The sequence below is a fragment of the Neophocaena asiaeorientalis genome, unplaced genomic scaffold (assembly GCF_003031525.2).
Source record: "Neophocaena asiaeorientalis asiaeorientalis breed wild unplaced genomic scaffold, Neophocaena_asiaeorientalis_V1.1 scaffold110, whole genome shotgun sequence".
Lineage (NCBI taxonomy): Eukaryota > Metazoa > Chordata > Mammalia > Artiodactyla > Phocoenidae > Neophocaena > Neophocaena asiaeorientalis.
In genome coordinates, this window is record NW_020175053.1 from 6,273,771 (window position 1) to 6,285,187 (window position 11,417).

General features: G+C 62.1%; 1 protein-coding gene across 7 annotated transcripts in view; it reads left to right on the forward strand.

The window, feature by feature from the left end:
- TXNRD2 (thioredoxin reductase 2) overlaps positions 1 to 11,204 on the forward strand; it is a 33,877-nt gene extending 22,673 nt beyond the window's left edge. For 2 of the 7 annotated variants that reach the window (XM_024763792.1, XM_024763787.1), the window contains 7 exons: positions 4,670 to 4,806; positions 7,028 to 7,123; positions 7,348 to 7,440; positions 8,818 to 8,889; positions 8,971 to 9,068; positions 9,916 to 10,121; positions 10,992 to 11,204. In XM_024763792.1, coding sequence (XP_024619560.1) covers positions 4,670 to 4,806; positions 7,028 to 7,123; positions 7,348 to 7,440; positions 8,818 to 8,889; positions 8,971 to 9,068; positions 9,916 to 10,039 — 620 coding nt within the window. In that variant the 3' untranslated portion in view covers positions 10,040 to 10,121; positions 10,992 to 11,204. Of the gene's footprint in view, positions 1 to 2,905; positions 3,037 to 4,647; positions 4,807 to 7,027; positions 7,124 to 7,347; positions 7,441 to 8,817; positions 8,890 to 8,970; positions 9,069 to 9,915; positions 10,135 to 10,991 lie in introns of those variants that run through there. The other 5 variants (XM_024763790.1, XM_024763791.1, XM_024763789.1 and 2 more) reach the window with 5 other exon arrangements.
- Positions 11,205 to 11,417: the final 213 nt, after the last annotated feature.

Here is an 11,417-nt window from a genome sequence, read left to right on the forward strand (position 1 = left end):
GAGCAGGAAACCTCAGCTTCCTTGTAACTTCCTCTTATTTTAAAGAATGGCTGGAGCACCATGACCTCGGAAAAACCAGGAGCTGAAACGGTCCCGGGCCCCTCAGCATCTCCAGCCTCCAGGGAAGGATGAAGGCTCTGGAACGTCCATCCCTGGGCCACAGGAGCCCTGCCCAAGTTGGAAGAGCCCACCCAGGTGGCCACTGTTACGGGGCCCAGAGTGCCTGCCTCGAGACAAGGCAGGGGGAGTCAGCCCATGAAGCCATCTCCTCTTCTTCAGGCTTTGTCTTAGCAAAAAGCCATTGCCGTTTACCTGTGTCACGTTTAAGCCTCAAACGTGGGAAAAGGGAGCTCCTGAGATCTGGCTCAGGACTGGAGGCCAGTTTCCCAACAGCACCCAACGACCACACTGAAGCCCTTGGGCCCGAGGACACAGTGATGGGGGCCCGAGGTGCCCAGGATGCCTGCAGCCGGGGCCCCTTCTCCGTCCAGGGCCGCCTCTTGGAGGTTGGGGAGGAGCTGGTAGTCTGAGCACAGATGCAGCCTGGTTCGGCCAGCTTCGGGCCAAGGCTACCAGGCCTGTTCCCTGGGACCGTGTCTTGCTGTGGTTGCGGGAGACCCTTGTGTGGCTGTGTTCTCTTAGGTGGGGACCCCACAGTGGCCTGGCTGTGCCCCCTGGGAGGGTCGCCCAGGGTGGGTCCCTGCCTCCCGGCACTTTGCCTGGGCTGCCTGTGCACCCTCGCTGTGGTCTGTCTGACCACAGCCTGTGCTCACCATTCACACTCCTGCCGGCACTTAAATCTTCCCTCGTTACACGATCCCCCTGCTCGTCGGGAAGTGTGCTCCAAGGAGGCATGAAGTTGGAGGGAATGCCCGTCTTCCTGTAACGGGAGGCAAGGGGCACGTGAGAGGACGTGTATCTGGTTGTCTGCGTCCCCGTGTGCTGAGGAGCAAGTAGCCATGACCAGCTGGTGGTTCTCCCAGTGCGACCAGGGGAGGCTGGACTGGTCCGGCCGCATCGAGCACTCTCGGGCGCAATGCTGCCCTGGGTGTCCTGGGCAGTCGGCGCTGGGAGGGAGGGCCATCCCAGTTTCGAGGCACCAGAGCTCACACAGTCCCCCCGAGGGACTCCGGTCAGCAGGCGAGGGGCAGATCCAAGGGCAGGGTGTGTGGACATCGCCTCCAAGGAGGAAGCCGGGTGTCTGCTCGTACGTGGAGTTCTAGTGTTCTCGTCATTTGTAATAAGCACGGCAGCGAGTCACGTGGGTTTTAAGGAAGAAACTCTTACAAGGGAAGAGAATCACGAGGATGCGTATAAATGAATGAAAAGGGCAGTATCGGACATTCTCAAGAGCAGATACAGCTAATTTAACATGTGGCCAAAAAAACACCGAATTTTACTAGTAGTCAAAGAAGTGCAAATTCAGTCCTCACAGTCCCCCCTCCACCGCCCTGCAAATGAGCAGAGCCCACTGCCACTGAGGAGGGGGCAGCCCTGCCTGCGCCCCGAAGCCCCCCTGAGGATGCCATCCTTATCCTGGGGGCCCACCAACCCTGTGCAGGGCGAGGAGCAGGCAGCCCGTGTGCTGGACAGGGCAGTGTGTGACCGTGACATGCAGGGTGACCGGGACAGGCCTCCACCAATCGTGGGAGGAGCACTACCTGCACACAAGGTGCGAGGGAGGCAGTCGGAGAACGACGTGACCGTTGCCATGTAAGCCCAGCCTGGGCCTGAGCTGGCGCCCGAGCGACCAGCCACTGGGTAGCCCCCCGGACCCTACACCCGTTCTCCATCTTCCTCTGGGGCTCTGGGCCTGAGCTGAAAGGGAGGGCATGACCCCCTGCTCTGAGCACGAGGGGGCAGCGCGGCAGAGGGCGTGGGCCTGTCCCTCCCTGTGTGACCCCTGTCGAGGGCTTGCCCACCCCAGGCCTCACCCGCAAGGCCCAGCTTCCAAGCCCTGAGGTGCCCGCGGCTGCCCCTGGGGCTTCGCCTGCTCCAGCCCCTCCCTTCCTTCACTCTTCATTCTGGAAGCGTCAGTGGAGTGCCTGCTGCATGCGGCCTGTTCTTCACTGTACTGCCCCCCACCCCCCATCAACCATCCATTTATTCTTTTTACCAGTGGCCTGGCTCACACATCCCACATACTTTCCAAGTTCATGTATGCAGAACGTCCTAAAAACTCCTGGCTTCAAAATGGACTGCAGAGGCCACCTAACTCCAGCATATGTTACCGTCTCCTGTTACTACTTTCAAATTTGTCTTTATTTCCTTTGGGATCTGGGATATGGTTTGCTGGCATCTGCAAGGTGTGTAGTTACCATGGTTACCACAGGCGCAGGAGGAAGCACTCTTGACCTCCTGTGACCAGCCAGGCAGGGGTGCAAGGGAGAGCCTGGGACAGCATGGCCGGCGTCAGAGCAGCTGGTCCAAGTGCTGCCGGCTTTGCCCTTGGACTCTCCAGCCCCAGCCCAGAGTGTCACCAGGAGGCGCAGGGCCCAGGGGCCTGGAGAGGAACCTGAGGACTGAGCTATGAGCCCCTGCATAAGGGGCTGTCGCCCACTAAGCCCATGCCCTCCAGTCCTGCCTGTGGGGCCAGCTCCCTCCTCTCTGGGAGCACAGTCCAGTCCCCTCCCAGGTGCCCATTGGGTCCCCAGGCACCTTGGCAGGATGCTGGGCAGGCGGCAGGTCCCACTCTGCACTCATGGGTCTCCATCAGGACCATAGGGCCAGTACTGGTGCCGTCAGAAGGTGGGGCCCTCCTGGCCTTGCACTACCCGTGTCCAATCTGACGGCGAAGGGCGCCAGCCCTCAGCCCCCGATTCCTGGGGCCGAGCCGAATGCAGAGGCCGGAGCCATCCGCTCAAGAAGCAGGCTTAGCTGAGCCTGTGTTTTGACTTCCCGCCAGGAGAGCAGCTGGAGACTTAAGGCTCCCCTCCCCGGGCTCCACCAGCCACCACCCAACCTCTGGGGCCTGAGCCATGGAAGCTGTGGGAACTGTGCCTTTGAAGCTATGCGTCCTGCCGTCGGGATCCCCCAGCCACGGTGACAGGGGCCACCCGCTGCCTGCCTGGGGTCGGGCAGGAAGAGTGGCCCTTGCCGCCCTGGCTCGACAAGGCCACATCGTCTGAACTGGGAGAGAAAGGGTGGTGAGGCAGCTCAGCTGTGACGGGGCCCAGGCTGTGAGCACACGGAGCCGGCAGTGCCTGGCACTTCCCCTCCTGGCCTCTCCCCCAAGAGCAGGGTTCGTGCGCTGACTGCCTGCAGGGATGGGTGGGTGTGCAGTGCAGGCCCTGGAGGTCTCGGAGCTGGGGCTGCCCGGGGAGTGGGGGGGTGAGGTTGCGCGCACTGTCTGCCTCCTTTGGGTCAGCTCGTGCGCCATGGGTGCCGGGGGAACGGCCGCTGCCAGATGTGGGGACACGAGGCCACAGCCTGGTGGCAGAGAGAGGTAAACCCACGTGGAGCACCGTCCTGCCTCGCACAAGCTGCAGGAGGGGTGTCTTGGTGGGGGCGGAGGCCAGCCCGGGGGGCCACGTGGGGACCCTGAGACACCCCTGCCGGGAAATGCACACAGGGGATGGGGCCCCAGTGTCTGTGAGGCCTGGGTCCTGTTTCCGACTTCCTCTTGGGCTGATGCCTTCAGAGGCTGCAAGGTCCTGTTGGGCTGAGCCTGCGACCATGCTGATCCTTCCTGTCCATCACTCCACCATGTGGCCTGGGGTACCTGGCCCCTCGGAGTCCGGCCCCTTCCGCGGGGAGGGGCTTAGGGGTCACAGTCTGGGGCTGGGGGCACATCGCCCTCGGTTACTGCTGCTTCTACACCGTTTCTGTGGTCAGAGCCAGGAGCCTTGTATTTTTTAAAAATCATGAATTTCCAATTCAAAGTTGACGTTACGGAGTTTGAACCATCCTCTTTGAGTGACACGTAGGACCGGTTAGTATCTTCACTTGTGGGGACGTGACCCTTGGAGGTACAGTTCCAATGTGGGTTCGCAGGGTCTCCCGAGTTGTCTTTCCACGTGTTCTGTTACAATAGGCCCCTTTGTTTTAGGTTGTTTACAGGTTATAGGGATTTTTTTCCATGTTTAATTTTACTTTTTGAATATGTATACGTATAAACTGTGTATATGTTTTTTTTTTTTTTTTTTTTTTGCAGTACACGGGCCTCTCACTGTTGTGGCCTCTCCCGTTGCGGAGCACAGGCTCCGGACGTGCAGGCTCAGCGGCCATGGCTCACAGGCCTAGCCGCTCCACGGCATGTGGGATCTTCCCGGACTGGGGCACGAACCCGTGTCCCCTGCATCGGCAGGCAGACTCCCAACCACTGCGCCACCAGGGAAGCCCTGTGTATATGATTTAAAGAAACAAAATTGTATCATAGGATGTGTTTAGGAGGGTCTTGTTGCTGACTCTCCATCCACCCCATTTCCTCCCCATTCCTGCTCCGTCCTTTCATTGAGTCTATGCAGGTGTTTGTGTGTGCACATGTATACACACGTGTGTGTGTACGTACATACATGTGTGAGCACGTGTTTGAGGCTCTTGGCACTGTTGGTGCTTGATGTCTTACCAATTCTAAGTGGACATTCTGAGAAGGGTTTTAAATAAAACAAGGAATCTCGGTCAGAACCACTAACGAAAACCTCCCAGCCTTGCTCTTTGTGTCCTTCAGGCCGAGTTCCAGAAACCAGAGGTCTGAATTTGGAGAAGGCTGGTGTGCGTACCAACCCCAACACTCAGAAGATCCTGGTTGACGCCCAGGAAGCCACCTCCGTCCCCCACATCTATGCCATCGGAGACGTGGCGGAGGTACGGCCTGCACCACTGCCTGCCCCCAACCCGTTCCCCGACCCCGTACCCCTGCCTTGTGGCTCACAGGGGCTCTGCGCTGAGCCCCAGGAGGACTTGGCATCACCCTCGCCTCCATGCTCCTCCTCTCTGTGGACGGGTGGGCGGACAAGGGGGCACCGTCCACAGATCCTGCCGTGAAGCTCCTCACGGGTCAGCTCTGAGGGATGGTGTCTGTTTGCACACCATGGAGTGGCCTCGACCCCCTGGCCTCGGTTTACCTCTGATCTTGGGCGGTCCGCACTCCCATGAGCCCGGCTTGGGAGGCATCGGTCAGTGGCCCCCCTTAAGGGCCCAGCAACACCGGGGGCTGCTCAGCTATGAGCCCCGGCGCCTCAGGATCAGTCAACCTGTCCTGCACACGTGCATCGTGTCCCGAGGAGGGCAGCCAGGGCAGGGTCCCAATCATAGGCTGGTCCCCCAGACCTAGCAGGCCTCTGCACGGTGCCACCCCAAAGCGCCACGAACTGGGTGGTCAGAACAGCAGAATTTCCTTCCTGTTCTGGAGGCCCAAAACCCGAGGTCAAGGCATCAGGGCTGTGCTCCCTCCTCTGGGGAGGACCCTCCTCGCCAGGTCCAGCTTCTGAGGCCCCAGGTATCTTCACAAGCATCTCCTCCGGGGCCTGCCTGTCCCTGGATTTGGGGCCACCTGAATCCAGGCTGACCTCATGTCAATCCTCACTTTAATTATCCCTGTAAAGACCCCAACTTCCCAGGAGGGCACAGTCTGAGGTTCTGGGGGGATATGAGTTTGGGGGTGCTGTGAAACCCACCGTGGTGTTAGTTTATGTTTATTCTTCACACATTGAGCACCAGGCACTTTTCTGGGTTCTGGGGTCACTGCAGGAACAGACAGAAGTCCCAGCCCTCATGGAGGTGATGTTCTGTCACAGTCACAGATGACAAGCAAATGAGCTATTTCAGGTGTCAGGAGATGCTCAGTGTGGGGGTCAGAAAGGTGGCGGTCGTCATCCATGCTGTGGGACGGCCCCTCCCTCCGCCTCCCCAGCCTCCGCTGCAGCTTGTGATAGGTGGGGGGCTTCCAGAGAGCCTGGCACACACGTGGAGACGGGGGGGGGTGGGGAGGGCCAGCCTGCTCATCTGGAGACAGTCTGTCCTGCACTACAGCCTGGCCCCGGTGTCCCCATTGTACCAGAGGGGCTGCCCCCGCCGTGGCCAGCGCTCAGATGGGAGCCAGTTGGCTGTCGCTTGAGCCTTGAGCCCCCCCATGAACCCAGGCTCATGAGATGCTGTGTGGGAAACAGCCCCCTGTGTCGCGACCACGGGGACAGCCCGCTGGGTGCGTCAGAGCTCCAGCCGCTCCCCCCGCTGGGTCATCTGGCCACCTAGTCGACCCATTGGTGTGGACAAGGCTTCATGCTTGCTCACTGCCCTGGGGACCTGGCCGCTTAGCTGGGCAGTGCTGTGTCTTAAAACACTCAGCCTGCTCCCTCAGAAAGGTCACTCTGAGCAGCAAGAAGCGTTAACCCCCAGGGGTCTGGCGAGGGGAGGCCGTGGTTCAGGGAGACCTCGTGTGCCGTGTGGGCTGTGTCCCCGTTAGTCAGGCCGGTGGAATGCACGGGCTGCCTACACGGCTTTATCGCTGCCGATCTCCATTCATTTCTGGAATGTCAAACAACATCTGCATTTCCTGCTGCTGCAGGGGTGATTGGCAGCCAGCCCCAGGCCGATGCGTGTGGGGACACGGGGGCTGTGCCACCCCCTGCTCCCCGGCAGGACACACCCTGGGGCAGAGGCCTCCATGAAACGGCGTCCGATCTGGGCTCGGTAATGGGCTTGACGTGCCAGACAAGCTGCGTGTCGGAGCCCACTGCTGCTCCCAGGGCCCGTCTTAGCCCGAATCCGTTAGTGCGAATGGGTAAATGGTGGCTGGGTCCCTTTTGAGCTTTGTTGTGGGGGCAGCTCTGCAAAGGCACTGACGTGAAGAAGGGGTCCTGAGAGAAGTCACAAGTGGGTATGGGCGGTGTGGCCAGGCTTGTTAGCGGCTCACCCCCTTTTCCAGGGAAGGGGCCGTGACCACAGCTGTCTCCCCCCAAGCAGGACAGAGGGGAGCATGCGGGAACAAGTAGAGGCAAAATGCGTCTGGGGGAGACGCCCCACTGGGAAGGCGGTACCCCCACTGAGGGTCAAGCTGAAGTAACCCCGTGCTCCCACCTCCCAGGGACGGCCAGAGCTGACGCCCACGGCTATCATGGCCGGGAGGCTCTTAGCCCAGCGGCTCTGCAGTCGGTCCTCAGACCTGATGGACTATGACAACGTGAGTGCCCCTCCTCTTCAGACGCCACTTGCAGCCTGCGGGAGCTGCAGCTCGTTCTGGGGGTGCACGTGTGTCTGTGCGTGCAAGCATGTGCGTGTGCGTGTGCAACTGTGTGTGAGGTGCAGCCCGGGAACAAGAGAGGGGGTTGCCTGTCCAGGGACTAGCCTGCAACTACCGCTCTCGGTGTACCCCAGTGGGGTCTTCAATCCCGGTCCACCCTCCAGGTCCCCACGACGGTCTTCACACCGCTGGAGTATGGCTGTGTGGGGCTGTCAGAGGAGGAGGCCGTGGCTCGCCATGGAGAGGAGCGTGTGGAGGTGAGTCAGGGCCCCAGGGAGGGGGCTGCCAGGACACAGGCCTGTGTGGCCCTCCACCCCATCATGGCCGCCCCCCACAGAGGCCTGCGGCAAGCGGGAGTGTTGGCGTTCTGCTTCCTGGGGCCTGCAGCTTAGCAGGGCGGGGCGTGGGGGCCCGGAACGATGGCTGTGATGGGCTGGCGGTGCTGGCAGGCAGCCCCGGGAATGACGGGGCCTTTGGGCTGCGGCCCACCTCAGGGGGGTGCATGTCTGCCTTGACCTGAAAGGCTCCTCCTGCCCTCCGACCTCTGCTCACCTCCACCCCTGCCCTTCTGCCCCCGCCTGGCCCTGTGCCTACTCCACGAGTCTGGTCCTCATGGGCCTCTGTCAGCCCAGACCCAGGCACCCACCCCGGAGGGAGGGGTTTGTCATCAGATGGGGGTTTCTCTGGGGTCTGCTTTGGCCACAGCGTGTGCCCCAGGTAGCCTGGTGGGCTGTGGGTGCTGTGGCAGCTTGCAGGCGGGCTGGGAGAAACCGGACCCACGTGGCCACCAGAGCAGCGGGGGGCCCTTTGGGAATGAGCGCCCCGGGCTCCAGTGCCTGCCCTGCATCCCTGCGCCCCGGTTCCCTCCATCAACGGCACTTTATTTGCTGTTTTTGTTCGATTCATCACAAGTGCCCTGGGACATGTGTCCATGGCATTCCGTGATGTTGTTTTATGTTTCACAATGTTGAATGGCCAAATGCCCTTTGTTTGTTTTCTTTTCAATTCTGTCTTCGTTAGAACAATATTCTCTGAAGCTGCATTAATTAATAATGGCTGTGCAGCACATGTGAGGGCTCTGCTCATTTTTTACTCGGCCGCAGCCCCGAATGCGCTATCGGCCCTTCTCAGGCGCTGAAAGCCTTTGTCCAGCAGCTCCGGTGGGGGCCGCGCCTGCCCCGCCCCTGGCTCGAGTGAGGGCCCGGCAAGCACCGAGGTGCCCGAGGGAGGCCAGATGGGCGGCCGGGCCCCCCTTCCACTGCCCGCGGTCGCCCCGTCCATTCTCTGCAGCGTCCACCTGGGCTGTGCTCCTGGGCGGTGCCCGTGCCTGCACTGAGCCTCGGGCTCTGGGGCAAGTCAGAGGGTAGCCAGTCTGGTACCCGTTCCGCTGCTGTAGTTCTTGGGGGTCTTGGGCCTGGTGGGAGAGCGTCTGTCTGCAGGCTGCCGTGCCGGGAGGAGAGGGGTGCCTCCGAGGCCAGCCGAGCCTTGTCCTTGCCCCAGACCACAACCTGCGGGCTGAGCGGGCAGTTCCGGCCCACCCCCCCACTGTGCCCACAGCCTGTCGAGCTGTAAAATGCCCCCGGGACTTATTTTGCTGCAGCCGCTGACCCAGGAATCCGTGTCTTGTCACCCAGGTTTATCACGCGTATTATAAACCACTGGAGTTCGTGGTGCCTGAACGGGATGCGTCCCAGTGTTACATAAAGGTGAGCATCCCCGTGGGCCTGGCCGGGATGAGAGAGAGCCCCCACGGCCGCGCACGCCCCTGCTGACCGTGTGCCTTTCAGATGGTGTGTCTGCGGGAGCCCCCACAGCTGGTGCTGGGCCTGCACTTCCTTGGCCCCAATGCTGGCGAAGTTACTCAAGGATTTGCTCTGGGGATCAAGTAAGTCCATAGGAATGTGGGCCGTTACGTGACACTCAGGCTGGGGTCCCCCGAAAGTCAGCGGCACCGCTGTCGGAAGTCTGCCACATCAGGGTCACTCGTGGTCATGTTTTCAGAGAGTGTCTGCCCAATGGGATGGGTCCGGTCGGTCACCTGAAAGGTGGCCATGTCCATCTCTGGCCGAGCCAACCGGGGGGAACAGGCTCATGTCCCCAGCCAGGCCTGAGGGGCACAGTGGGTCTTCTCTGCTCAGAATGAGGGTTGGGGGCTGAGTGCCCAGTCAGTCAGGAGCAGGGCCTCGGCATCAAGTGTGCTGGGAGGGCCTCCCGGGGGGTACGTGTCCTGTGGGGCCGGTCCCAGCTGCAAGCTGTGCATGGCGGGGCCCCGGGGCCCATGCTGCGGAAGCTCTGGTGGGGATGGGTTTCTGGGTGTGAAGAGGCCGGGCAGCTGGTGAGGGGCTGTCAGAGGCAGGAGGGCTGGGGTGAAGCAGAGGGAGGGGGCTGAACTCAGAGAGGAGGGCGAGTGGGCCTGTGCCTGGTGGGCTGGGGGCAGCAGGAGGCCAGGCCAGGCAGGTGGGAGGTGGGCCCCAAGGTGGGGCTGCCTGGCTGCTGCAGGCTCGGGGTGTTTGCTCCAAGGGAGGTGGGGCGGGGCCAGCATAGGTGTTGGCAGGTGTTCCTGGCTGCCAGCTGGAGAAGAGAGGATGGGGGCCAGGGCTGGGGGACGGTGAGGAGACCGTGACCTCCCAACTCTCCCCCGTGTGCTACCACCTGAGGATGGAGGCGGGGGGGACTGGAACACGCCTCCCTGCACTGACTCGTCCCCCGAATCCCCTGTCCCCGGCGTGCAGGTGTGGGGCCTCCTACCAGCACGTGATGCGGACGGTGGGCATCCACCCAACCTGTGCCGAGGAGGTGGCCAAGCTGCGCATCTCCAAGCGCTCGGGCCTGGACCCCACCGTGACCGGCTGCTGAGGCTAAGCGGCCATCCCTAGACCCAGGGTGCTCAGCATGACCTCTGCCCCCACGGCCAGGCTCAGCAGAGGCTCAGAGCCAGGTACGCATGCCGGGTAGGTCCTATGTTCAAGGGGAGTAGGGTGCCACTGTGAATTGCTCTCCAGGTGCAGGAGAAGCTGCACCTGCCGAGAGGGCCCCACCCCTCACAGGGCCCTCCAGACCCCAGCCGGGTTGCTGCTGCTCCTCATGTACAGGCGGTGTCTGGAGGCCGGGGTCACCCCGTAGCGCCTGTCCTGGGGGCGGGGGGGTTGGGGATTCAGGGTGTGGAATGCTTAGTGGGCCTCCCTACCACCTGCCCCGCTCAGAACAGCCCAGCTTCTTTCTCTCTTGCCCAGAAGGTGGAGACGCAGACTTGTGCTCAGAGCCGCCCGCAGTCTGGTTCTGTTAGACTTTGCAAAGCCAGGCTGAGTGGGCTGCCAGAAGCCCCGGGGTGTGATGTTTGTCCTGAGACTCATCTAGGAGGAAATAAGCAAGTCCCTACCTGACCCCAGCCAGGGGGATGCCTGTGGTTGGGGCCTTTCCGCCTGTCAGCCTGAGAGGGGCAACCCCTGGCTGTCGGCCCCTCCTGGGTTGGGGTCCCGAGGCCCCGGGGGACTGTGGACAGAGCAGTGAGCACCCACGGGATGCCCACAGGTGGGCGTGAGGGGCCAAGCCACGGCAGAGGATCAGTGGGCAGTGGGCCAGGCCCAGAGCCTGTCCTGGGGCACCCAGGGCACTGGCTCCTCCACAGCTCCCGGACAGGGCTGCCTCTGATGAGCTTTATCATTTCAGGGTGTTTCTAACAGTTATGCACGACCTGGTGGGGCAGGGCCACCCCTTGGCTGGTTTATCCTCTGTCCCCCGAGAGTCCCTGTGTGCGGGCGGGTGTGGGGACGTGGGGCCACCCCATGCTGACCCCCATCCTCGGCAGGCAGGATGCTGGAGGCCGAGCCCGGGTGAGCCTCGCCCCTGCCCAGTGCATCTGGACCAACCGCCGAGCACCCTGCAGGGATGGCCCAGGCCTGCATCTCGCACCCCCGCCCATGCCAGATGATGACGACTTGCTCAGAAACCCCCCGCGGGCTGCCCACGTCTGAGTTCACTGGCGTTTCCAGGGCACAAATAAAGAGGGTGTTTTCCAGAAGCGTGCCCTGCCCATGATGCCCCTGACGCGCCTGGGGTGGCCGCCCATCCGTCACCATGGGGAAATCCCTTCCGAGTCATGCTGTGCTGGGGTCAGCGTGCGGGGGGTCCCCATCACCCTGCCCTGGAGGACCCTGCCTTTCCTCCTGGAGCAGAGCCTCCTGGGAACGCAGGCTGTGTTCCAGAGCCACCTGCCAGTGTCATGGCCGGTGAC